The sequence below is a fragment of the Phocoena sinus genome, chromosome 18 (assembly GCF_008692025.1).
Source record: "Phocoena sinus isolate mPhoSin1 chromosome 18, mPhoSin1.pri, whole genome shotgun sequence".
Taxonomy (NCBI): Eukaryota; Metazoa; Chordata; class Mammalia; order Artiodactyla; family Phocoenidae; genus Phocoena; species Phocoena sinus.
Window position 1 is genome coordinate 49827142 of NC_045780.1, and position 25467 is coordinate 49852608.

Sequence of the window (25467 nt, forward strand, 5' to 3'; positions counted from 1 at the left end):
CTTCAGTTATAAAATAAATGAATCACGGAAATATAGTCAATACTATTGTAATATCTTTGTATGGTGACAGATGGTAACTAGATTTATCATGGTGATCATTTTGTAATGTATAGAAATATTGGATCACTGTCTTATGTACCTGGAACTAACATAGTGTTGTAGGTCAATTATGCTTCAGTAAAAAAAAAAACCCAAGCCCAAACCTTACGTATACTAGAATATAGCCTGGATTAAAATAATAAAAAGCTGAGAAAATAAAATAGAAGAATTAAAAATTTTTTGGAGGCAGTTTAAGATTCTAAGCTTTGAAGGAATAGAAAAAACCCAGAAAAAATACACTTGAAGTTTTATTAAATAGATAACTCTGGCAAATAACATTCTGGGAAAAATATTTTAAGCAGAATTGGCTTAAATATTATCTAGAGTTCAAATAAACTGGTAAGGTACACGTTTGAAAATCTCAATAGACAAATGAACAAAGGATGTGACCAAATACTTCACAAATGAAGAAATACTACTGGAAATAAATAGTAAAATCTCTACCTTCAATAGTAAGAAATGATTATGTTAAAATCAGATACGATTTTTAAATTGAACTAGTAAATAATTTAAAATCTGTTAAAAAAAAATGATGTCCGTATTATGGCAAAGTAGTCTATGATATTCCCAAAATGACCAGTTGAGTATAAGCTGGTACAGTGCTGAACAGCAATTTGGCAGTATCTATCAAGTAATTATATGCTAGTTTATTTATTAATATAAACATATATTTATTTATCATAAAGGTTATAAGACTTTCCCCAATAATTCTTTTGTTTTGGACTCTAAGACTACAAAATGGGAAAAAGGTATGCATAAAGCCTCTTCATAATGGAAAATATTAAAAAGAGCTTAAATATCTAAAATGTGATACATAAAACATTGGTAAAATTTTTTATATCCCTTTCAAGCAGTGCTTATAAAGGCTGCAGCACTAGGGAGATCACGCAGTAGAGCTGACAGGCAGAGGGAAACAGTATCGCTGTTTTATCATACCATGAGGTAGACACAGGAATGCTACCTGCTGATGCAAAAGTTGGTTCATATTGCCAGGTTCCTTTCCAGACAAGTACCAAGAACTTGTCACTGATGGTTTTATTTCTAGAAATAGAATATAAGAAATGATAAGGAGCATGGTCAAAGATATACATACAGACATGCATCCAAGCATTTTTACAGTGGCAAAAGTTGGAAAGAACCTAAGTTGGACTGTGAGAATCCTCTGATTTACATGAAGGGACGGAGCAGAATTTGCGATGTTACTTAATAGTAAAGAGCAGAACCAGGACAGGAAACCAGAGTCCTCCTGCTAACACGTATGGCTATTGATGTTGTATTGGGAAACGTCCTGTTACTCAGCAAGATCCATTAGTGCCATAATTGCTGACGTTGCCTAGAATAAGAGGACTCTGCTGTCAGACCACTTGAGCTTTGCTAGACTCACTTGAGGATGCTTCAGGCATAATAGTGAAGCTAAACAGAAAGTCCTATCATCATGAAATGATATCAATGCATTGGTACTGACTTGTTGCCGCTTCACTTACTTTCCCATCTTAGCATGTCTTGTTAACCATTTATTTGTGTTGTATCCTAATTCAGCAGTATTCAAAATTACTGCCACAGGAATTCTAGAAATCAAACTTATATTAATTTTACTACCAGTCTTTAAAAATATCAATACTAAAGTAATCATAAAATTCTGTATTGAATGTTGTTTTTTTTTTTTAAGAAGATGTTGTGGGTAGGAGTTTATTAATTAATTAATTTATTTTTGCTGTGTTGCATCTTCGTTTCTGTGCGAGGGCTTTCTCTAGTTGTGGCAAGTGGGGGGCCACTCTTCATCGCGGTGCGCAGGCCTCTCACTATGGCGGCCTCTCTTGTTGCGGAGCATAGGCTCCAGACGCTGAGGCTCAGTAGTTGTAGCTCATGGGCCTAGTTGCTCTGCGGCATGTGGGATCCTCCCAGACCAGGGCTCGAACCCGTGTCCCTTGCATTAGCAGGCAGATTCTCAACCACTGCGCCACCAGGGAAACCCCTATGTCTAACTTTTAATATCACAGAAAGATTACATTTTAAGGTTCAAGTTCCGTAGGAAAGTCACTGTCAAACTAGTGGTCAACAACTGCTATGAATTTCTTGGTTGACGCTATGTTAGAATTATGTTTCTGTTAAGTAATGTTTCAGTTGTTTGTACTATACATTGCAAGAAGCCACCAGTAATAGAATTCAAGAAATACTTGCTTAATAGGGAACAACTAGAACAATTAAATTGGAAATGTCATTTCTTATAAACCTGCTCAATTCTTTGCTAGCTCTTCAGCTAGTGATTAAAGAAAAATATTGTGACCATGAGGGAGAAAGCCTTCCTTCCTATGTGGTTTTCAGTGCACAAATAAGAAGTTAGGAGTCAAAGAGTAACAGTTCTTGGAAATGCTTAAAGTCGAGGGGTGGTGGTTCTGTCATCTATGTTAAGTTATCTAAAGATCTTTGTGTGAAGAAACTATGAAAACAGAAAAACAGCTTTTGTTCACCAGACTAAATCTTCATAAGCCACTGTTTTGTAATTTTGAATCCTGTTAACAACATTCTGAAGCTTATTAAATTGAGACTTTTGTCTTCTTTATTTTTAGCACACTCAAGTGTATATATAAATCTCTGGAATGTTGAAGGAGTGACATTCCACAAGTGTCAGATTTTTTTCTTTTTTTCTGTTGCCCATTGTGAAGGGGAGACCAGTAAATTAAGAATGTTTGATTCTTTCTCCTATATTTGCTTTCCTTTTGGAACTCTGTTACAGAATAAAGAATTGTTTTTTTGTGGAAGCATTACTGAATAGGAAAATCATTGTTTCAAATTATAGTTTTCTGGCAGTGACTAATGATTAATTAACGAAGCTAGCTTTACTAGAAAAACATTATTATAATATTAAATTTCTACATGGCTTGGCACTATTATCAGTGCACAGCAACAAAAATATAGAATTCACCATAATCTAGATTTAGAACCAAAAATTGTACTCTTAAGTTTCAGGTGTCAAAACTGGGTTCTAAAAGTGTTTTAGAATCTAGAGACTTACAGATATCCTTGCAGATTCTGTAATAACAACATAAACTTTTGTTCAGTGTTAGATTCTGAAGTGACTGTTAGCCTATTTTGGGGAGTTCTGGTACATTTAAATTTTTACCCATTCTGCAGTGATAGCAAAGCTGTCATGGAGTTGAATGAGTTACCAATGGGAAATAGTTGTTATTTGGATGAGTTCCACTGCACCCTTTAAATATGGCAAAGAAAAAAATATGGTTTGAATCTACCTTTTTAAAACATGGTTCAGTTTGAGAAAAAAAATCAGTAAAAATGATTAATAGAAAAAAGTATTCTTAGGTTGAGGAGAACTATATTACAATGAAAGAGATTCTTAAACTAACTGTTGATACAGAATCAAATATTACCTTTCTTTAACAAATGTGGAACTATTTTTAAAGGACATGTCTTTGAATGTAGAAGTGTGTCTGTATGTTCTAAGAGGCCCGTGTCACTGTTGTTGGCATTGCTGGTCTCTGTTTCTTGACTTATTTTCTTAGTTGTTTGCTTTCTGTTGGGCTCTTGGACCTGAAGAAAATATTGGGATGGATGAATGACATGTATGGTTTTTGAGGATGTTAAAAAGAACACTAAACTAATATTGGCATTCTTATAACTACATATGTTGTTTCTTTATTTACTTTCAGTTTGATTAATAAGCTTAAACCTGGTGTCATTAAGAAGATCAATAGACTGTCCACACCAATAGCAGGTTTGGTAAGTAATAAATTATCTTCAAAATTATATTTGTTTCTGAAATGTAAAAAGATGGGCATAAACACGTTCTCTTAATCTGGAATTATCGTAGATATTAGGTTTGGGGTCTTTTTTTCTCAAGAAAAGTATTTCTTGTGATCTTGTCCTTATATCTTTAGTTCCTCCTTCTGTTTCCATTCTGCCTGGAGGCTTTTATTCTATTTATTTAATTTTTTGTTTGTTTTGCTTCTTGTGCCCTCAGACTGCCTATATCCCCCCTTTTGGCCCATTTCTTCCACAAATTGCATTTGTTTAGGATCACGGTCTTTCCGAAACTCAGCCCTCCGTGTATTGGTTGCTAGTTGACCACAGTTTATGGAAACTGGCCAAAGCTGATGAGTTGTTACATTTCAGGTGCTTCATGCTTATACATTGCCCTCGCTCAGCATGCAGGTTTTGTAGTGTATTTGCAACATACTTAAGACCTGTCACCTCTTTTGGTTTCCTGTGTGATGTTGGGCAAGTCTCTGTCTTCTACTTTGCCTCAGTAACCTTTTCTATAAGATGACTATGGATGACTCTCTAGATTCATTCTAGCTTTAAATCCGGAGTTTTGTGTATGAAAAACACCCCATACTATCACTATATAGATTCTCTGCTGTATCAAGACCCTAGAGAGATCAATAATAATGTGGGACCATATCTTTGGAAATATAATTTATAATTACAAATGATGGATAATTTTCAAAATGTTAGCATTCCTGGGGCTTCCCTGGTGGCTCAGTGGTTGAGAGTCCGCCTGCCGATGCAGGGGACACGGGTTCGTGCCCCGGTCCGGGAAGATCCCACATGCCGCGGAGCGGCTGGGCCCGTGAGCCATGGCCGCTGAGCCTGTGCGTCCGGAGCCTGTGCTCCGCAACGGGAGAGGCCACTGCAGTGAGAGGCCCGTGTACCGCAAAAAAAAAAAAAAAAAAAAGTTAGCATTCCCTAAGAATCAAGGCTGATGTTGGGAGTCAGGTAAAAAATTAATTTTACAAAACACTCAAGTTTAAGACAGCTAATAACTGGAATGTAAATAAAATATGTTAATATTTTATCTTTGGAATAGTCAAGCTGCTTGTAATACATTCAGGAACCTTCTGTTTGGCCATGCATGTGTTTGCAGATGTTAAAGGCATGACAGATTAAAGGTAGCAGTACTAAAATTTCTGGGTTTGCAGAAGGTGTCATCAGAATTTTGACAGGAATAAGTTGGTGGCAGAGTGTTTATTATTAGAAAATATCTGTCTAGGAGAGAAGGAAAGAAGAGTTTTTACAGTTTTCTCTTTGAAAGATCAGAAAATTACTATTTTCTTTTGAAATATAGAATGCAGTGGACCCTTGAGCAAAGCGAGAGTTAGGAGCACCAACCTCCTGTGCACTTGAAAATCTGTGTGTAACTTCTGACTCCCCCCCAAACTTAACTGCTAATAGCTTACTATTGACCAGAAGCCTTATTGATAACATAAATAGTCGATTAACCCATATTTTGTATGTTATATGTATTATCAATATATACTGTATTGTTACAATAAAGTAAGTTAGATAAAAGAAAATGTTAAGAAAATCCTAAGGAAGAGAAAATACATTTACAGTACTGTACTGTATTTATGGAAACCATAAGTTTACCTTGTCTGTTTACAAGATGAATCATCTGTCTGTCAATACCAACATCAATATTGTCTCATATGATACAAAACACTATAGCTGTTATACATATTACTAACATTAGTCATAAAATTGAAAAGGTAATGTGAAAAAGAAATTCATATTTATTTAAAGGTATAATGATTCATGCATTGATAACAAAGAAACAGCACTATGATTGCTTCATGGTCACCAAGCCTATACACTAATAAATGAACCATTGTATGATTTTTGTGGCGTACAGTATTACAGTCATATTTATAATACAGTACTAGAAACATTGTTACATTGAAAAACCCACTTACCCGTGATGACAGTCTGATATGCAGTTTCTCCAATCATGAGAGAGAGAGAGGCATATTGTACTGTACTGTAATTCCTTGAAAGCAAAGTTATAAAGCAGTAAGAAAACTAACAAATAATTTTATATTAAATATCACTCACCTTATGCCTGTGTAAAGGTAGTATCTACATATATTTTATGCATTCACGATATATACTAACTTTTTCTTAATTTTTTCGCTATTTCTAGGCTACACGGTTCATCTGTGAGTTTTTTCAAATTGTCACAAATCTCCAAAAAATTTTCCAATATATTTCTTGAAAAAATATCTACGTATAAATGGACCTGTGCAGTTGAAACCTTTGTTGTTCAAGGGTCAACTGTCTATATATAAAGTTCCAGAGCAGTTGGGCTCAAATATTAATTCCTTCCTTCTTACCAAGTTACATCTATTCTATTTCTGTCACGACTGAGCAGCTGACATGATATTTTTATTGGTCTCAAACTTGGTTGGGTAAAAAACTTTCATATATATGCATGTATTGCAGTGTACATATATGTATGAATTACTTCTAGCAATATAGGAGTCAGGTGTTATTTAAGGAATAAAGTTAAAGAACTTTTGTTTTTGAAGTCTTCCTAGGAAGAAACATTCAATTTAATAGAATAAATATGTTTTAGATGAAAATAACTTTTACGAAATAACTTCTGTGAAAATTAAAATTGTGAATTGTATTGAAAGTACTCTGTTTTTTCAGATGGCTTGAGTTATTCTCAGTGTTATAGGCTGAATTGTGTCCCGCCCCTCAAAAAAAAGATCCACTGCAGGCATACCTCAAGTTATTGTGCTTCGCTTTAGTGCACTTTGCAGATATTGCATTTTTTATAAATTGAAGGTTTATGGCAACCCTGCATCGAACAAGTTTTATCAGTGCCATTTTTCTAACAGCATTTTTTCACCCCGTGTCTCTGGGTCATATTTGGGTAATTCTTGCAGTATTTCAAACTTTTTCATTATTATTGTATTCGTTGTGGTGATCCATGACCAGTGTTCTCTGATGTTACTTCTGTGACTCTCTGAAGGCTCAGATGATGGTTAGTATGTTTTAGCAATACAGTATTTGTTAATTAAGGTATGTGTGTTGCTTTATTAGACATAATGCTACTGCACACTTGATAGACTACAGTTAGTATAGACATAACTTTTATATGCACTGGGAGACAAAAAAAAATTCATGTGACTTGCTTTATCGCGGTGGTCTGGAACCCAACCCACAATATCTCTGAGGTATGCCTACATACTGAAGTCCTAAACTGCAGTACCTCAGAATGTGATCTTATTTGGAAAGAGGGTTGTCCCATGGAGAATGGGAACAGAGGTCATAATGGAGTAGAGTAGACACCCTAATCTAATATGATTGGCATCCTTATAAGAAGATGGCCTTATGAAGGCAGGTACACACGGGAAGAAAGCCATGTGACAACTGAGAATTGGCGTGATGCATCCACAGGCCAAGGGGGAGCAGCGATTGCCAGCAAACCACCAGAAACTGGAAGAGGCAAGGAAGGATTCTTCTACAGGTTTCATGGGAGCATGGCTTTGTGAATACCTTGATTTTGGACTTCTTGTCTCCAGAACTGTGAGACAATAAATCTCTGTTGCTTTAAGCCACTCGGCTTGTGGTACTTTGTCATGGCAGCCCTCGGAAACTAATACAGATAGGTAAATGTTTTAGTTAATACTTGCCTTTTAAAAAACTTTTTATTTTGAAATATAGATTCAGAGGAGGTGGCAAAAAAAGCAGTACACGGAGTTCCTCTGTGCCTTTCACCCCAGTTTCCCGCATTGTAACATCTCGTATAACTCTGGTACAATATTGAAACCAGGAATTCACAGTGGTACATTCAAAGACTTTAATCAGATCCACCAGTTTTACATGTAGTTAATGGTAACAAAGAGCAAAGATGCTTTCAAGCTGAGTGAGATGAAGAGTGTTTTATTGTAAGGACTTTCCAGAGGACTCTCGTTAATCTAGTGCTCAGGCATAAACGTGGCAGCTGCGTTCAAAATGATTACTTTTCTCTGTCCCATTTCTAACAGGAAATGGCATCCCTTAGTTGCGTTTCTCAAGAGAGGAATCTGAATGGATCAGATTACCTTTTCTTTTTTTTGTTGTTAAATTGGAGTATAGTTGATTTACAGTGTTGTGTAATGTTGTGTTAGTTTCAGCTGTACAGCAGAGTGAATCAGTTATACGTACACATATATCCACTCCTTTTCAGATTCTTTTCCCATATAGGTTGTTACAGAATATTGAGTAGATTTCTCTGTGCTATATAGTAGGTCCTTATTAGTTATCTATTTTATATGTAGTAGGGAATGTATGATAATCCCAATCTCCTAACTTATCCCTTCCCCCCAGGTTTCCCCTTTGCTAACCATAAGTTTGATTTCGAGATCTGTGAGTCTGAGATTACCTTTTTCTTTCCAGGCTACAGATCTCGTGGGTCAGTGGCCAGCTAGTACGTGAGTTCCTTAAGGGAGAGAGTGGTCTTGGCTGACTGGGCTGTGGTCAGGAGTATTCATTTCCTTTAGTTTATTCAGTTCTGGTGTGTGAGTTGAAGTGGTTTCATGAATGAAGTTTGTGTGGGGTAGATACCAAGTTAGGTCAAATACAGCAATAATTACACAATTTCTGTGTAAGGGTTTGTTAAGCTATGTGAGTGTAATGCTCCAAGCCCCCTCTTGCATTCCTCCCTTTTTTACTCTCTTCTTCAGTTATGACTTTTATCTGTTTCATGTCCACTCCCATGTGTATTTAGCTTTGAAGCCAAGGCTGTGGACTTACCCATGGCAGATGGACCTGTGTGAAACACTTGGAATATCCCCTGAGCAATGACAACACAGAGGGAGATGTTAAGATGATTCAGAAGTATATTGAATGCTTTGCTTAAAACATTCATATGATTATATGATTATTTTTTTCTTTAGGAAGGCAGTAATCATGTTCTCATAGATCTTCTAGAGATACAGCTTTCCTTGCTTGATTGAGTTTTGTAAAGAAATACATTTCCCCCTATCCTTTAAATTCTTTTTGTTCTTTATAAAGCCATGCTTAAAAATTCTAACGCAAGAGTTTGAGTCTTCCAAAAATTAGCTGGTGTTAAATGTGGGTATGTTCAAATCATTGAAACTCAAAACCAAAACTTTGAGAATTAAAAAACTCAACCTCAAAACAAACCCCTGAGAAACAGGCAAGATATTCTGATGGTGAAAGGAGCCGTTGAACCAGAATATTATTTACCATCTGCATTAATGTGCATGAGAGACAATATGTGTAGAAAACATCAAGGAAGTTATTAACCGTAAGACTTATAGTCATCTTGGACCCCTAATGGTTTATTTGTGTTTTCTAAAGCAAGGTTTCTCAACCTTGGCCCTGTTGACATTTTGGACTGGATAATTCTTTGTTGCCGGAGTCTGTCCTGTGCATTGTAGAACGTTGAGCAGCATCCCTGGCCTCTACTCAATAGATGCAAGTAGCACTGTGCCCTCCATCTCCCCCTTGTGACAACTAAAAATGTCACCTGACATTGCCAATAACCCCTATGGCATAAAATCATCCCTGGTTGAGAACCACTGAGCTAAAGAATCAAGAAAGTAAACCCTACCCTTTTATATGGGCTAGTTTGCTGACTGACTACAGATTTGATTGTTCTCACGCTTGGCATTTCAATTGCGATTTCCCTTTGAAAAGCAATGGTATCCTAGAAAATTTAGTTTGAATCATTTGTTTGTTTGAATGTTTGTGTCTGTCAGTGGGCTTAGTAGAAAAATCCTTGGTATATCCAGACTTGCATGAAAAATATGGGCTCAATTTGAACATCTTTGCTCTAAAGTGTTATTCTTTCAGATTCCTTTAAGAGTGGAATGTGTAAGGTTGACTACAGGGGCTGGGAAAGTTGTCTCCTCATTCAGGAATGCTGTAGAATGTAGGAAATGGGCAAAGATGCCAGCTAGCTTAAGCTGTTAGATGTGTCATTTTCTCCTGCCTTCATAATGGTTATTTTAAGAAATAAAGCAAGTCTATGGGTCTGCCATTTTTCAGAAGGTTATTAGTGGTCAGTGTTCTTGTACCTGTGTAAAATTACTTCTGATTCATTCATCTTCACTCACCTATACACTTGGGTGTCAGCAAAGTAGTGCAACCTAGTCTATGCCAAGGTCACTGTTGAAACATCTAGTTGTTCCCTTCCTCTGTAGTAGAAAATTCACCTGAGGAATCAGCTATAAAATTTAAATATTCTGATACAGGTTTTATCATGCACTTTTCTGAAAACTACTCTTAAGCAATGACTATATTTATCCCATTAAAATTTTCTTTTTAGTAAAATAAGCCCAGGGGTTGGGAGAGGGGAGGTTTGTGAAACGCTGAGTTTGTGAGTTCCTTCTACAAGCAAAATCAAAATGTGAGACCTCAAGACAGACTGTTTTCAGGAGAAAAAACCTTTCTTCTGTTTCCTTTCTCTTCCAAGTTGAAATAATGTAAGAAGTACAAATATAATTACTAGTTTCATTCAAGGGTGGTACTTTTCTGGGTAAGAGGCAGGAATGAATTTTGTATGGTTGAAGAGAAAGTACTCAAGGAATATTAGAATGTGGCTTGGATGAGCAGCCAGTATGAATATATGCCTTGCTTGAAAGAGTGGTGATTGAGAGTTGCTCTGTACTAGGTCAAACCCAATGTGTGTCTCAGAGGGAATATCTCTCTAGTTGGTAATAAGCAAGATGCATTTGTGAAAATATTTGGATGTTAATATATGCAAAACACTGATAACAAGCTGTGGCATGAGAAGAGAGGGGAAAATGGTGTACAGCTAGTTTAAAATAACCATTTAGTGGTAAGATCAGTAGTGTCTACTTTCTGGCCTTTTTTTTTTTTGGCGGTACGCGGGCCTCTCACTGTTGTGGCCTCTCCCGTTGCAGAGCACAGGCTCCGGACGCGCAGGCTCTGCGGCCAGGGCTCACGGGCCCAGGCGCTCCGCGGCATGTGGGATCTTCCCAGACCGGGGCACGAACCCATGTCCCCTGCATCAGCAGGTGGACTCTCAACCACTGCGCCACCAGGGAAGCCCTATTTTCTGGTCTTGAATTTTATTGCTGACTTCGTAGATTTGTTGAAGGAGATCTTCCACCTAGTAAATTTGGGAGAGGCTTCCACCAAGCAAATTCTTTTTGATTCACTCATCCTTGCCAATTCGATTATTTAGCCAATAAGAGCAGGATTTTCGTACTGAGCTGATTCTGACTGCCCTGTCCCCCATCTTTAGATGGTTGGGAGTCAACATGGAGGTCCCCTCCCATAACCCTACTCTTGCCTCAACTCTTAGTTTTCATGTTCTTGATTTCCTCACGGTTGATAAATAACAAAGGCGAAATATTTCTATAAATTACCATTTCTCACCTCTTACTGTATTGGAATAATTTCATATATGTTGGGTCAGACCTTGGAGTTTTGAGTTAAAAGATTTTTTTCTTTTCTTTCATTTCCTAATGAGACAGTGAAGGTTAAACTATATCAATACACTTGATTAAAACTGCTCCGTCTTGGTCTCATGATTAAAACTCTATTAAAGAAATGTTTTCATTACAAAGGGAAGGTGAACCACTGTTCCAAGCTGTGTAACACTAACATTTAAACTATTCTTACTTTACTAGCATGCCAATCTCATTATTTTCTTTGAAAACAAAACACCAATAACACAAATGTGGAGTACTTTTTCTTACTTCTTAATAAAGACATAGAAGAGTACTATGATGTTAACATTTTTAGTGTACTGTTGCACTGGTGTAAGAAATCATAGCATAAAAGTTAGCCAGTACTAAAAAAAAAGATCACTTTGTGCATCTGTGCATGACATTTTCCATGGTTGTATTTTAATGTAAATAACTTTTTTCTAATGTATCTTTTATTGGAATTTCTGTGGATCACCATCTGTACTTTGAAATGGTTTGGGGTTCTCCAGTAATCAAGTATGAGGAAACAGACTGATGTGCATTGGATGTCTTCAAGGTGACCAATATTAGATATTAAATATCCAAATGCCTTAATACCTCCATGTAAATGGCATATAAATAAGTCACTGATGACTGAGTTATTTATATAAAGTATTTTTAGGAGATCTCCTCAAGTTTTCTTGTCACCCTATTTTTCTCCAACTCTCAACTGAAATTAAGTATCACCAAGAGTAGAAACTTAGCGTCAACGTTGAAATTGGTTACAATGCCCTTATAATGATGCAGCACTGTAAATCAGGAAACTCCGGTTTTATTTCTAGCCATAATCTCTTAGTCATGGCATTGGCACAAGTTTAGGAACACTTCCCTATGGTTTCAAAACTTACTCGTTTTTAAATCTAAGATGAACATTTATGTGCCAACTTTCAGCCTTGAGGGCAACTTTTTTCAATACATTAATGAGGGCTTCCCTGGTGGCACAGTGGTTGAGAGTCTGCCTGCGGATGCAGGGGACATGGGTTCGTGCCCCAGTCTGGGAAGATCCCACATGCCGCGGAGCGGCTAGGCCCGTGAGCCATGGCCGCTGAGCCTGCGCGTCCGGAGCCTGTGCTGTGCAATGGGAGAGGCCACAACAGTGAGAGGCCTGCGTACCGCAAAAAAAAAACAACAAAAAAAAACAACAACAAAAACCCCCAAAAATAAAAACAAAAAATTAATGAATTAGAATTCCTAAAGCAACACTATGGTTAACTTTTAGAGTTAAAAAAAAAAATTGATTCAGGGGTTTCCCTGGTGGCGCAGTGGTTGAGAGTCCGCCTGCCGATGCAGGGGGCGTGGATTGGTGCCCCGGTCCGGGAGGATCCTGCGTGCCGCGGAGCGGCTGGGCCCTTGGGCCATGGCCGCTGGGCCTGCGCGTCCGGAGCCTGTGCTCCCCGGCGGGAGAGGCCACAACAGTGAGAGGCCTGCATACCGCAAAAAAAAAAAAAAATTGATTCAGAGTAAGATTATGTCATACCTGACAGTTTTATTCAGATACAAAGACACTTTGAACAGTCTCTCTTTAGGCATCTTTTTAATGTAGAAATTGGAAATGGAAGAGCAGATGACGTTAATATGAAACAGAACCCAGGTGTAAGACTGGTGTCAGGGCATTGGTTACTTGATGGGGTTTAGGCCCATGACTATCCCTCCTCTCCTAAAAATACTGAACACCTACTTTGTGCCAGGTACTGTTCTAAGAACTTGGGACACAACCACAAGTAAGGCAGAGAATGTTGCTCCCTAATGGAACATAGGCAGTAAGTCGATAATAACCTGTCAGGTGCCAATGATTACCATGAAGAATCTATAATACCTTGCCAATTACCTTAATTATACTGAAAAAATAAAGTGAATGGGTAGAGAATGATTGAGTGCATGCACGAGAAGTATTACGGAGAAGGGGCTCAGGAGCATCTTATTTCAGGGGCTGGCGTTTGATCAGGGGCCTGAATGAAGGGAGGGAGTGGGAAGATATGAGGACGGGTGGGAGTTTTCCATAGAGAAGGAAAAGAGGGGCAGGGTCAAGGCAGGATCAAACTGGACCATTGAGGAGGACTCTGCGTCTGGAACTGAGTGAGGCAAAGAGGTAGGCCAGCAAGGTTGTATAGGGCTTTGTGGGCTTTGGTGAGTAGACCGCATTTTACCCTAAGCCACTGGGGATGAGAAGCCGTTGGGGACTTTTGAGAGTAATTTAATTTGTTGTTAGAAATTATTGGTTGTCTGTGATAAAGGATGCACGTATTTGTGAATACACTGAAACCCATTGAATTGTGCCCTTTGGATGAATTGTATAGTATGTGAATTAATGTCTCAATAAAACTTAAAAATAAAAAAAGATCATAGATTGGTGTTTGAAGAGAAGACTGAAGGAAATTGAGAAGCAGAAAAGTCAGTTAAGGAACAGCTTCAGTAATTGTGATGATTCATTTTATGTGTCAACCTGACTGTGCTATGGGGTGTCCAGATATTTGGTCAGACATTATTATATTATCCTAGGTGTGTCTGTGAGGGTGTTTTGGATGTGATTAACATTTGAATTGATAGACTGAGTAAAGCAGATTGCCCTTTCAATTGAGAGTGGGCCTCATCTAATCAGTTGAAGGCCTGCCTAGAACAAATAGTTCAACCCTCCTGTGAGTAAGAGGAAGCTACTCCTGCCTCAGTGCATGACCTAGGACATTGGTCTTTTCCTGCCTTCAGACAGACCAGAACTGAAACATTGGCTCTTCTTGAGTTTCATGGCTGCTAGCTTTTGAACTTGTAGTTATACCATCCCACTGACTCTCCTGGTTCTCAGGCTCTGCCCACGAACTGGAACTATGCCATCAGCTCTCCTGGGTGTCCAGCTTATAACTGGGCAGATTGTGGGACTTAGCCTCCATAACTGTGGACTTAGCCTCCATAATTGTATGAGTCAATTCCTTATCATAAATCTCTTTTAAAATGTATCCTGTTGGTTCTGTTTTTGACTAAGACAGTAGTTCAGGCAAGAGAGTGTGGTGGCAATATTGGGAATGGTGAGAAGCGGTCAGAGTTTCCAAATGTTTTGATGGAAAAAGTGTGTAGGATTTTCTTATGGGTTGATAGAGAAGCCAGGGTTTTTGTATTAGTAGCTTATTGACATAATACATATGGAGCAGAGGGCTGGTGGAGGGGAGGGGAGAATCAAGAGACCCTGTGGAGGATGAGGCGATTTGCATAAGGTGGCAGATTTGCAAATGTCCAAAAAAGTGGTCAATGTTGATTTTAGATGTTATTCCCTAACAACATCATGGAAAAGATGATTAAAGGGATGGTTTGTGATTATTTAACAAGAAGGAAAATAATCACTAGAAGCCAGCCTTACCCACCACAAACAAATGCTCTAAAGCAACAGATCACTGGGCTGGTCCCATGGAGAGTCCAGGAGACCTACTAGAGGTTATGAAATGGCCCACAATGGATTTTGCTTGACTCACACAGGTTTTGCTTGTCTTCAAAATTTAAATCAACGTTTGCATACCCTCATATTTTAGATAAAATCTTCATCTCTAGCTTTGCAATGAATCTGGTAACAGCAGGCCTGTATTCCCCCAAGGCAACCATTATATGGGGTGTCCCATAGACAGGATGGGAGCCTCTGGTTTCTTTGTTCTCTTTTGCCATCTCTTTGACATTATGCCCGTTTTATTCATTTGTATTTGATTTATTCATATGACCATCCTTGGCCTTTTAGGCGTCTGTCTTAATTCCTGTAATGTATCTGTTGTTGTAGCCTTGGTATTGTTGAGATGGAAAAGCGGACCAGAATAATGTCTGTAGGCGAAATCTTAAATAATTGAGAAAAAATGCTCCGTTTTAAGGACCTGAATGTAAATCCATGTAAACTTGGAGAGAGGTTTCTGGCAGTTTGCCTTAGGGCTTGTACTTGCCCTATTTTTATTTTAAAAAAAAAAAAAAGTGGGATGAAAACATGGGAAATTTACTTAGTCTAGTTTATAGATGTTGGAGCAATAACGCATAGCTCATGTACTGAATATCAAAAACTGAAACTAAAAACGATCCGAATGGGCCTCAGTCTCCAAAAGGATATTCATCAGGAATATATTTCTACTGTATTCTACTGAAAAAAATCAATCACATGAATTCTGTGATTTTATATTAGCTACAAATGGAATCATACATTTTATGCCTTTTTCTGTGATACCTCACTAATAGCATCACATGACATTCAATTCAGATTCTTTATATCCACCTTATTTTTATTCTAAATTTGACTAGCTTCCTGGTCTGTTAAAACTAACAGGTCTTCTTCCTATGAACTGTGATGTCAATTCATAGGAGGTGACTACGCCACTGTATGTGAGCTCAGATGACAGTATAATATAGATGCCACAATACAAAGTACCTGTGGTCTTCAACAAGAGAAGTTGGGTAAATTCTCTCCATTTACTGATCACTTACTATATGCTAGAAACTGTGCCAATCACATATCTATTTCCTCACTTCATCCTCACGATCACCCCATTATCCTCATTTTACAAGATGACAGTTATTAATTACCTTTACAGTGATGGTTTTTTGTAATAATTAACCACACTTGGGAGTCCTGTCTTGAGTTACAAATGCTTCACTCTGAGAAAGCAATAGCACACAGGAACCTGTCTGTTTTTTGTTTGTTTGTCTTTGCAGTACGCAGGCCTCTCACTGTTGTGGCCTCTCCCGTTGCGGAGCACAGGCTCCGGATGCGCAGGCTCAGCAGCCATGGCTCACGGGCCCAGCCGCTCTGCGGCATGTGGGATCTTCCCGGACCGGGACACGAAGCCGTGTCCCCTGCATCGGCAGGTGGACTCTCAACCACTGCGCCACCAGGGAAGCCCCAGGAACCTGTTTTTAAGGAGGCTTGATAGCTGTAGGCAGAACATCTCCCAAAGATGTTCACACTCTAGCCCATTGAACCTGTGGATATGTTGCAAGGCAAGGGGGGCTTAGGTTGCAGGTGGAATTCGGGTTGGAGGAGAGGAGCCTGGATTAGCCAGGGGGGCCCAATATAACCACAAGGGTCCTGATAAGTGGAAGAGGGAGCGAGAACCAGATAGATGGTAGTGGAACACAGACTCAGCCCGACGCTGCTGGTTTTGAAGATGGAGCGAAAGAAGCCTCAGGAAGGAAAAGAAAATCGATTTTCTTCCAGAGCCTCCAGAAGGAATGCAGCCCTGCCGACACCTTGATTTTAGCCCAGCGAGACTGATTTTGAACTTCTAACCTCCAGAACTGTAAAATCATAAACTTACCTGTGTTAAGCCACTAAACTGTAATTTGTTACAGCAGCAATGGGAAATTAATACAGTGGTTAAGAGCACGCACTTGAGTTGAACTGTTTGGTTTGAATCCTAGCTTCACTACTTACTGGGCGACCTTAGGCAAGCCACATACCTCTTAGGCCTCAGTTTCACCGTGTGTAAAATGGGAACAGTTAGACTTTGTAAGCTTCTTTTCATGGGAAGTTGAGATTATTGGGAAAATTAGCTATTCTATGGAGAGCCAGTTGGGATAATAAGAGAATGGAAAAATGTCACATGAGGGACCAGAGATGTTGAGGAAACCAGGAGAAACTGTGAGGTGGGGGGAACACATGGAGTGTACGAAGTAGGAAAGCTCAGGGGCTTTCCTGTGGGAGAAAGATGAGATTCATTTTGCATTAAGTAGGCAGGGTTAGGATCAATGTTTTATAATTACAGTGAGAAGTCTTTGGACTTTTTTGACATAGAAATGACTAAAAGTGAGTCAACCTCATAAAGCAAGGAGTCCTTGGGATTGGAAAGACTTAGAAAAGGGCTGATGATCCAGACATATCACCTGTAAAAGTCTCTGAAGGGGGTGGGGCGGGGGCACTGAAGGAACACGAATTCCCAACCATCTCCAAAGTTTTACTGTGTAGTTTTCCTTCATTAAACATGCTTTATTGATTCATAAAACATGCATTTTAGCATCATTATGACACGTTGATCTAAGCAATTACTTGTTTCACTTTGGAACACACAACACGGATAATTTGAGGACAGAACTTTGTTTTCTTTTCTTCCCATTTTGTCCCGTCCCCCCACCTCTGGCAACCAACCAATCTGTTCTCTGACAGAACTTCTTAAGAATCTATGTTGGCACCTTTTTTTTCTTTTTTTAACAGAGTAGGTAAGTTTTAGAATTACTTCCTTTTTGATGTAAAGTTTAATAGAAATAATATGTAAGACCGTACCTTACTTCATGCTGCAGTTTGACAAAGGCTGTTATGGCTCCTGTATAGTTAATTGTAACCCGAGTTGATTAAGCATTTCAATAGCTAGCCTTTTTTGTTGTTGTTGTTTTTAACATCTTTATTGGAGTATAATTGCTTTACAATGTTGTGTTAGTTTCTGCTGTATCACTAAGTGAATCAACTCTACATATACATATATCCCCATATCGCCTCCCTCTTGCGTCTCCCTCCCACCCTCCCTATCCCACCCCTCCAGGCGGTCACAAAGCACCGAGCTGATCTCCCTGTGCTATGCAGCTGCTTCCCACTAGCTATCACTTTTACATTTGGTAGTGTATATATGTCCATGCCACTCTCTCACTTCGTCCCGGAGTGAGGTGGATGGACCTAGAGTCTGTCATACAGAGTGAAGTAAGTCAGAAAGAGAAAAAAAAAAAAAAAGTTCTGAAGAACCTAGGGGCAGGACAGGAAGAAGGACGCAGGTGTAGAGAATAACTAGCCTTTTACGGGAGCGCTCAGCCCTCCATCCCTCTGACCTGCTGCTGCCCTAACCTGCCAGCTCTCAGTCTCTCTCTCTTGGTCTGGTTTTGCTCTTGTCCCGCCAGACAGTGCTGGGGCAAAATCAAACCACCAAGCTGCTGGCACAGTTATCACGTATAAGCCCCGGGCCCTCTGTGTCACCTGGCGATTCCTTTTAAGCATTTCTGGTTCGGTCCTGTTTTCAAATGTGACAAAACTTTACTGATCTCTTTGTCCTCAATTCCTTTCTTACTGGCAAGTGATGGAGCCTTTTTCTTTGTAGAGAAATAAGGACCCAAGGACAACTTAAAGACTAGCTGCTTATTTTCTTCACAAATAAGGATGGAAGTCGAATCTCTTGTGTGTTTACCTACATATTAGAATCATAGATTGTAGGTTTGCTACTTCACAGCTTACATTTATTAACTAAGCCGTAAAATAGAGGATGAATTTTCCAAAACAATTAAAAAGAGCTAGGGGTATTGATCAAAATTGTGACTAAACTGCTTTCTTAATGGAAATGGTATACTTAAAAGGCAAATTTGGATATATTGTCATTGTTGCTTGGGAGTTGCTTTAAAATAATTTTGAATGACCACAATTAGTGTATCATAAGAGTGGAATTCAGTTCACTTTTGGTCATGGTCTAATGTGAGCTCTACAATACCTAGGTGTTTCGTGTTTACGCTAACGAGAAACTGCTTTAGTTCGTATTTGGAAAGAGTGTCCTTATTTTGTTATTTGTCAGAGAACTTGTCTACAAAGACTCTAATCACCTGCAGGAGTATCTTAGGATGCGCACTGCGATTCAGTAGGTCTGGGGTGGAGCTGCAGCTTCTGCATTTCTGACAGTTCCCAGGTGATGCCAGTGCTGATGGTGTGTGGACCACATGTTGAGTAGCAAGAGGCTAGGTCAGCTGTTCTCCAGTTTGATCCCCATCAGCATCGCCTGAGCCCAGTACTGCGTGCCCCTTTGGTCATTCTGATGTGGCTGACAGGAGACTGTCACTCTAAAGCATGGACTTAGTTTCTCCGCCTCCAGCAGTGCTTACACCCTCTTGCTTGCTGGCACGTACCTGCTAACTTTCTGGCACTGTCAATTCCCGAGGCAGAGGAAATAGGGGCCATGTCATTAATAGAAAAGGAGTTGAGGTCACCAAGCCTCTTGGCCTTAGGATAAATTTACTGGCACCATCCTGTCCTCATGTTCAGAGGAATTGGATAACAGGCTCTTTTGAAAATAGAAGAATCTTGCTTAAAGTAGGCATAGAGCTGTACTGGGAAAAAAGGTCAGACTGAGCATGGGAAGATCGCTTGGTTCATTGATGGGAAACACTGCCAAGTGATGCCATTCTGGGAGCTTTGGTTTAAGATGTTGCTGGTATGGCCCTCAGGTAACAGGCCTGAGCACAGCTTCACTGTTCTTTAGAATTAGTTAGGATTTTCATCTTTTTCAGGAATTCTGTAATAAATCTCTTTATTAGTCTTGTCTTTATTTAAAGAACCCATTTTTGTGTATGACAGCTCTTGACCCTGTACACTCAGGAAATTTCTGCAGAGGTGGGTCTAACTGGTTTGATCTTATGAGCAGACAGTTCCCCATCTGTTGTGGCATTAAGGTTTCATGATTCAAAGTATTCCCTCTACATGTTGGAAGTCATCACACTTGAAATTTTATCATTAATGATACTTAAAGGGGCTTCCCTGGTGGCGCAGTGGTTGAGAGTCCACCTGCCGATGCAGGGGACACGGGTTCGTGCCCCGGTCCGGGAGGATACCGCGTGCCGTGGAGCAGCTGGGCCCGTGAGCCATGGCCGCTGAGCCTGCGCGTCCGGAGCCTGTGCTCCGCAACGGGAGAGGCCACAACAGTGAGAGGCCCACATACCGCAAAAAAAAAAAAAAAAAAAGATACTTAAATAAGAAAAGGTCCTCTAAGTAAGAATGAAAGTGGCATTGGGCAGGTGAGAGCCTAGGGAGGTGGAGTATACACTTTAATGAGGATTTAGACTTTGTGTAACAAAATGATTCAGCATGTAAGAGAAAATAGTTTGTTGACAGTAATGCAATAACACATCATTGTATACATACGTGTCAATCCCGATATCCCAATTCATCACACCACCACCACCACCACCCCCTGCTGCTTTCCCCCCTTGGTGTCCATATGTTTGTTTCTTTACATCTGTGTCTCAATTTCTGCCCTGCAAACCAGTTCATCTGTACCATTTTTCTAGGTTCCACATATATGCGTTAATATATGATATTTTTTTTCTCTTTCTGACTTACTTCACTCTGTATGACAGTCTCTAGGTCCATCCACGTCTCTACAAATGACCCAGTTTCGTTCCTTTGTATGACTAATATTCCATTGTATATATGTACCACACCTTCTTTATCCATTCGTCTGTCAATGGGCATTTAGGTTGCTCCCATGACCTGGCTCTTGTAAATAGTGCTGCAATGAGCATTGGGGTGCATGTGCCTTTTTGAATTATGGTTTTCTCTGGGTATATGCCCAGTAGTGGGATTGCTGGATCATATGGTAATTCTATTTTTAGTTTTCTAAGAACCTCTATACTATTCTCCATAGTAGCTGTATCAATTTACATTCCCACCAACAGTGCAAGAGGGTTCCCTTTTCTCCGCACCCTCTCCAGCATTTGTTATTTGTAGATTTTCTGATGATGCCCATTCTAATTGGTGAGAGGTGATACCTCATTGTAGTTTTGATTTGCATTTCTCTAATAATTAGTGATGTTCAGCAGCTTTTCACGTGCTTCTTGGCCATCTGTATGTCTTCTTTGGAGAAATGTCTATTTAGGTCTTCTGCCCATTTTTGGATTGGGTTGTTTGTTGTTTTAATATTGAGCTGCATGAGCTGTTTATATATTTTGGAGAGTAATCCTTTGTCCGTTGATTCGTTAGCAAATATTTTCTCCCATTCTGAGGGTTGTCTTTTCGTCTTGTTTATGGTTTCCTTTGCTGTGCAAAAGCTTTGAGGTTTCATTTAGGTCCCATTTGTTTATTTTTGTTTTTATTTCCATTACTCTAGGAGGTGGATCAAAAAATATCTTGCTGTGATTTATGTCAAAGAGTGTTCTTCCTATGTTTGACTCTAAGAGTTTTATAGTGTCCGGTCTTACCTTACATTTTGGTCGCTAATCCATTTTGAATTTATTTTTGTGTATGGTGTTAGGGAGTGTTCTAATTTCATTCTTTTACATGTAGCTGTCCAGTTTTCCCAGCACCACTTATTGAAGAGACTGTCTTTTCTCCATTGTATATCCTTGCCTCCTTTGTCATAGATTAGCTGACCATAGGTGCATGGGTTTATCTCTTGGCTTTCTGTCCTGTTCCATTGATCCATATTTCTGTTTTAGTGCCAGTACCGTATTGTCTTGATTACTGTAGCTTTGTAATATAGTCTGAAGTCAGCGAGTCTGATTGCTCCAGCTCCACTTTTTTCCCTCAAGACTTCTTTGGCTATTTGGGGTCTTTCGTGTCGCCATACAAATTCTAAGATTTTTTTGTTCTAGTTCTGTAAAAAATGCCATTGGTAATTTGATAGGGATTGCATTGAATCTGTAGATTGTTTTGGGTAGTATAGTCATTTTCACAATATTGATTCTTCCAATCCAAGAACATGGTTTATCTCTCCATCTGTTGGTACCACCTTTAATTTCTTTCATCAGTGTCTTATAGTTTTCTGCATACAGGTCTTTTGTCTCCCTAGGTAAATTTATACCTAGGTATTTTATTCTTTTTGCAATGGTAAATGGGAGTGTTTCCTTAATTTTTCTTTCAGATTTTTCATCATTAGTTTATAAGAATGCTAGAGATTTCTGTGCGTTAATTTTGTATCCTGCAACTTTACCAAATTCATTGATTATCTCTAGTAGTTTTCAGGTGGCATCTTTAGGATTCTCTATGTATAGTATCATGTCATCTGCAAACAGTGACAGTTTTACTTCTTCTTTTCCAATTTGTATTCCTTTTAATTCTTTTCTTCTCTGATTGCTGTGGCTAGGACTTCCAAAACTATGTTGAATAATAGTGGCAGGAATGGACATCCTTGTCTTGTTCCTAATCTTAGAGGAAATACTTTCAGTTTTTCACCATTAAAAATGATGTTTGCTGTGGTTTTGTCATATATGGCCTTTATTATGTTGAGGTAGGTTCCCTCTATGCCCACTTTCTGGAGAGTTTTTATCATAAATGGGTGTTGAATTTTGTCAAAAGCTTTTTCTGCATCTATTGAGATGATCATATGGATTTTCTTCTTCAGTTTGTTAATATGGTGTATCACATTGATTGGTTTGCATATATTGAAGAATCCTTGCATGCCTGGGTTAAATCCCACTTGATCATGATGTATGATCCTTTTAATGTGTTGTTGGATTCTGTTTGCTAGTATTTTATTCAGGATTTTTGCATCTATATTCATCAGTGATATTGGTCTGTAATTTTCCTTTTTGGTAGTATCTTTGTCTGGTTTTGGTATCAGGGTGATGGTGGCCTCATAGAATGAGTTTGGGAATGTTCCTTCCTCTGCAGTTTTTTGGAAGAGTTTGAGAAGGATGGGTGTTAGGTATTCTCTGAATGTTTGATAGAATTCACCTGTGCAGACATCTAGTCCTGGACTTTTGTTCGTTGGAAGATTTTATTTTTTTAATTTTTATTTTTTTGCGGTACGCGGACCTCTCACTGCTGTCGCCTCTCCCGCAGCGGAGCACAGGCTCCGGACGCGCAGGCTCAGTGACCATGGCCCACGGGCCCAGCCGCTCCGTGGCACGCGGGATCCTCCCGGACCAGGGCACGAACCCGTGTCCCCTGCATCGGTAGGCGGACTCCCAACCACTGCGCCACCAGGGAAGCCCTGTTGGAAGATTTTTAATCACAGTTTCAATTTCATTACTTGTGATTGGTCTGTTCATACTCTCTATTTCTTCCTGGTTCAGTCTTGGAAGGTTATACCTTTCTAAGAATTTGTCCATTTCTTCCAGGTTGTCCATTTTATTGGCATAGAGTTGTTTGTAGTAGTCCCTTAGGATGCTTTGTATTTCTGTGGTGTCTGTTGTAACTCCTCCTTTTTCATTTCTAATTTTATTGATAATTTTATTGATTTGAGTCCTCTCCCTCTTTTTCTTGATGAGACTGGCTAATGGTTTATCAATTTCGTTTATCTTCTCAAAGAACCAGCTCTTAGTTTTATTGATCTTTGCTATTGTTTTCTTTGTTTCTGTTTCATTGATTTCTGCTCTGATCTTTATGATTTCTTTCCTTCTGCTAACTTTGGGTTTTGTTTGTTCTTCTTTCTGTAGTTCCTTTAGGTGTAAGTTTAGATTGTTTATTTGAGATTTTTCTTCTTTCTTGAGGTAGACTTGTATAGCTATAAACTTCCCTCTTACAACTGCTTTTGCTACATCCCATAGGTTTTGGGTCGCCGTGTTTTCATTGTCATTTGTCTCTAGGTATTTTTTGATTTCCTCAGTGATCTCTTGGTTATTTAGTAATGTATTGTTTAGCCTCCATGTGTTTTTGTTTTTTACATTTTTTTCCCTGTCATTGATTTCTAATCTCATAGCATTGTGGTCAGAAAAGATGCTTGATATGATTTCAAGTTTCTTAAATTTACTGAGGCTTGATTTGTGACCCAAAATGTGATCTAACCTGGAGAATATTCTGGGCACACTTGAGAAGAAAGTGTCATCTGCTGTTTTTGGATGGAATGTTCTATAAATATCAGTTAAATCTGTCTGGTCTATTGTGACATTTAAAGCTTCTGTTTCTTGGATGATCTGTCCATTGGTGTAAGTGAGGTGTTAAAGTCCTCCATTATCTTTCTGTTACAATCCATTTCCCCTTTTATATCTGTTAGCACTTGCCTTATGTATTGAGGTGCTCCTATGTTGGGTGCATATATATTTATAATTGTTACATCTTCTTCTTGGATTGATCCCTTGATCATTATGTAATGTCCTTGTCTCTTGTAACATTCTTTATTTTAAAGTCTATTTTATCTGATGTGAGTACTGCTACTGCAGCTTTCTTTTGATTTCCATCTGCATGGAATATCTTTTTCCATCCTCTCACTTTAAGTCTATATGTGTCCCTAGGTCTGAAGTGGGTCTCTTGTAGACAGCATATATACGGGTCTTGTTTTTGTATCCATTCAGCCAGTCTGTGCCTTTTGGTTGGAGCATTTAATCCATTCACTTTTAAGGTAATTATCGATATGTATGTTCCTATGACCATTTTGTTAATTGTTTTGGGTTTGTTTTTGTGGGCCCTTTTTTTCTCTTGTGTTTCCGACTTAGAATTCCTTTAGCATTTGTTGTAGAGCTGGTTTGGTGGTGCTGAATTGTCTTAGCTTTTGCTTGTCTGTAAAGCTTTTGATTTCTCCATCGCATCTGAATGAGATCCTTGCCGGGTAGAGTAATCTTGGTTTTAAGATCTTCCTTTTCATCGCTTTAAGTATATCATGCCACTCCCTTCTGGCGTGTAGAGTTTCTGCTGAGAAATCAGCTGTTAACCTTATGGGAGTTCCCTTGTATGTTATTTTTCGTTTTTCCCTTGCTGCTTTCAATAATTTTTCTTTGTCTTTAATTTTTGCCAATTTGATTATTATGTGTCTTGGCGTGTTTCTCCTTGGGTTTATCCTGTATGGGGCTCTCTGTGCTTCCTGGACTTGGGTGGCTATTTCCTTTCCCATGTTAGGGAAGTTTTTGACTATAATGTCTTCAGATATTTTGGCAGGTCCTTTCTCGCTCTCTTCTCCTTCTGGCACCCCTATAATGCAAATGTTGTTGTGTTTAATGTTGTCCCAGAGGTCTCTTAGGCTGTCTTCATTTCTTCTCATTCTTTTTTCTTTATTTTGTTCAGCAGCAGTGAGTTCCACCATTCTGTCTTCCAGGTCACTTATCTGTTCTTCTGCCTCAGTTATTCTCCTATTGATTCCTTCTAGTGTAGTTTTCATTTCAGTTATTGTATTGTTCATCTCTGTTTGTTCTTTATTTCTTCTAGGTCTTTCTTAAACATTTCTTGCATCTTCTCGATCTTTGCCTTCATTCTTTTTCCAAGGTCCTGGATCATCTTCACTATCATTATTCTGAATTCTTATTCTGGAAGGTTGCCTATCTCCACTTAATTTAGTTGTTTTTCTGGGGTTTTTTCTTGTTCCTTCATCTGGTACATAGCCCTCTGCCTTTGCATCTTGTCTATCTTTCTGTGAATGTGGTTTTTGTTCCACAGGCTGCAGGATTGTAGTTCTTCTTGCTTCTGCTGTCTGCCCTCTGGTGGATGAGGCTATGTAAGAGGCTTGTGCAAGTTTCCTGATTAGAGGGACTGGTGGTGGGTAGAGCCAGCTGT

The 25467-nt window shown here is 38.9% G+C and overlaps 1 protein-coding gene across 45 annotated transcripts in view; it reads left to right on the forward strand.

Annotated features, from left to right (window-relative positions):
• The window catches only part of LMO7 (LIM domain 7), a 201503-nt gene that overhangs the window by 73576 nt on the left and 102460 nt on the right, over nucleotides 1-25467 (forward strand). For all 45 annotated transcript variants that reach the window (XM_032611074.1, XM_032611061.1, XM_032611073.1 and 42 more), the window contains one exon: nucleotides 3768-3837. In XM_032611074.1, coding sequence (XP_032466965.1) covers nucleotides 3768-3837 — 70 coding nt within the window. The remainder of the gene's footprint in view (nucleotides 1-3767; nucleotides 3838-25467) is intronic.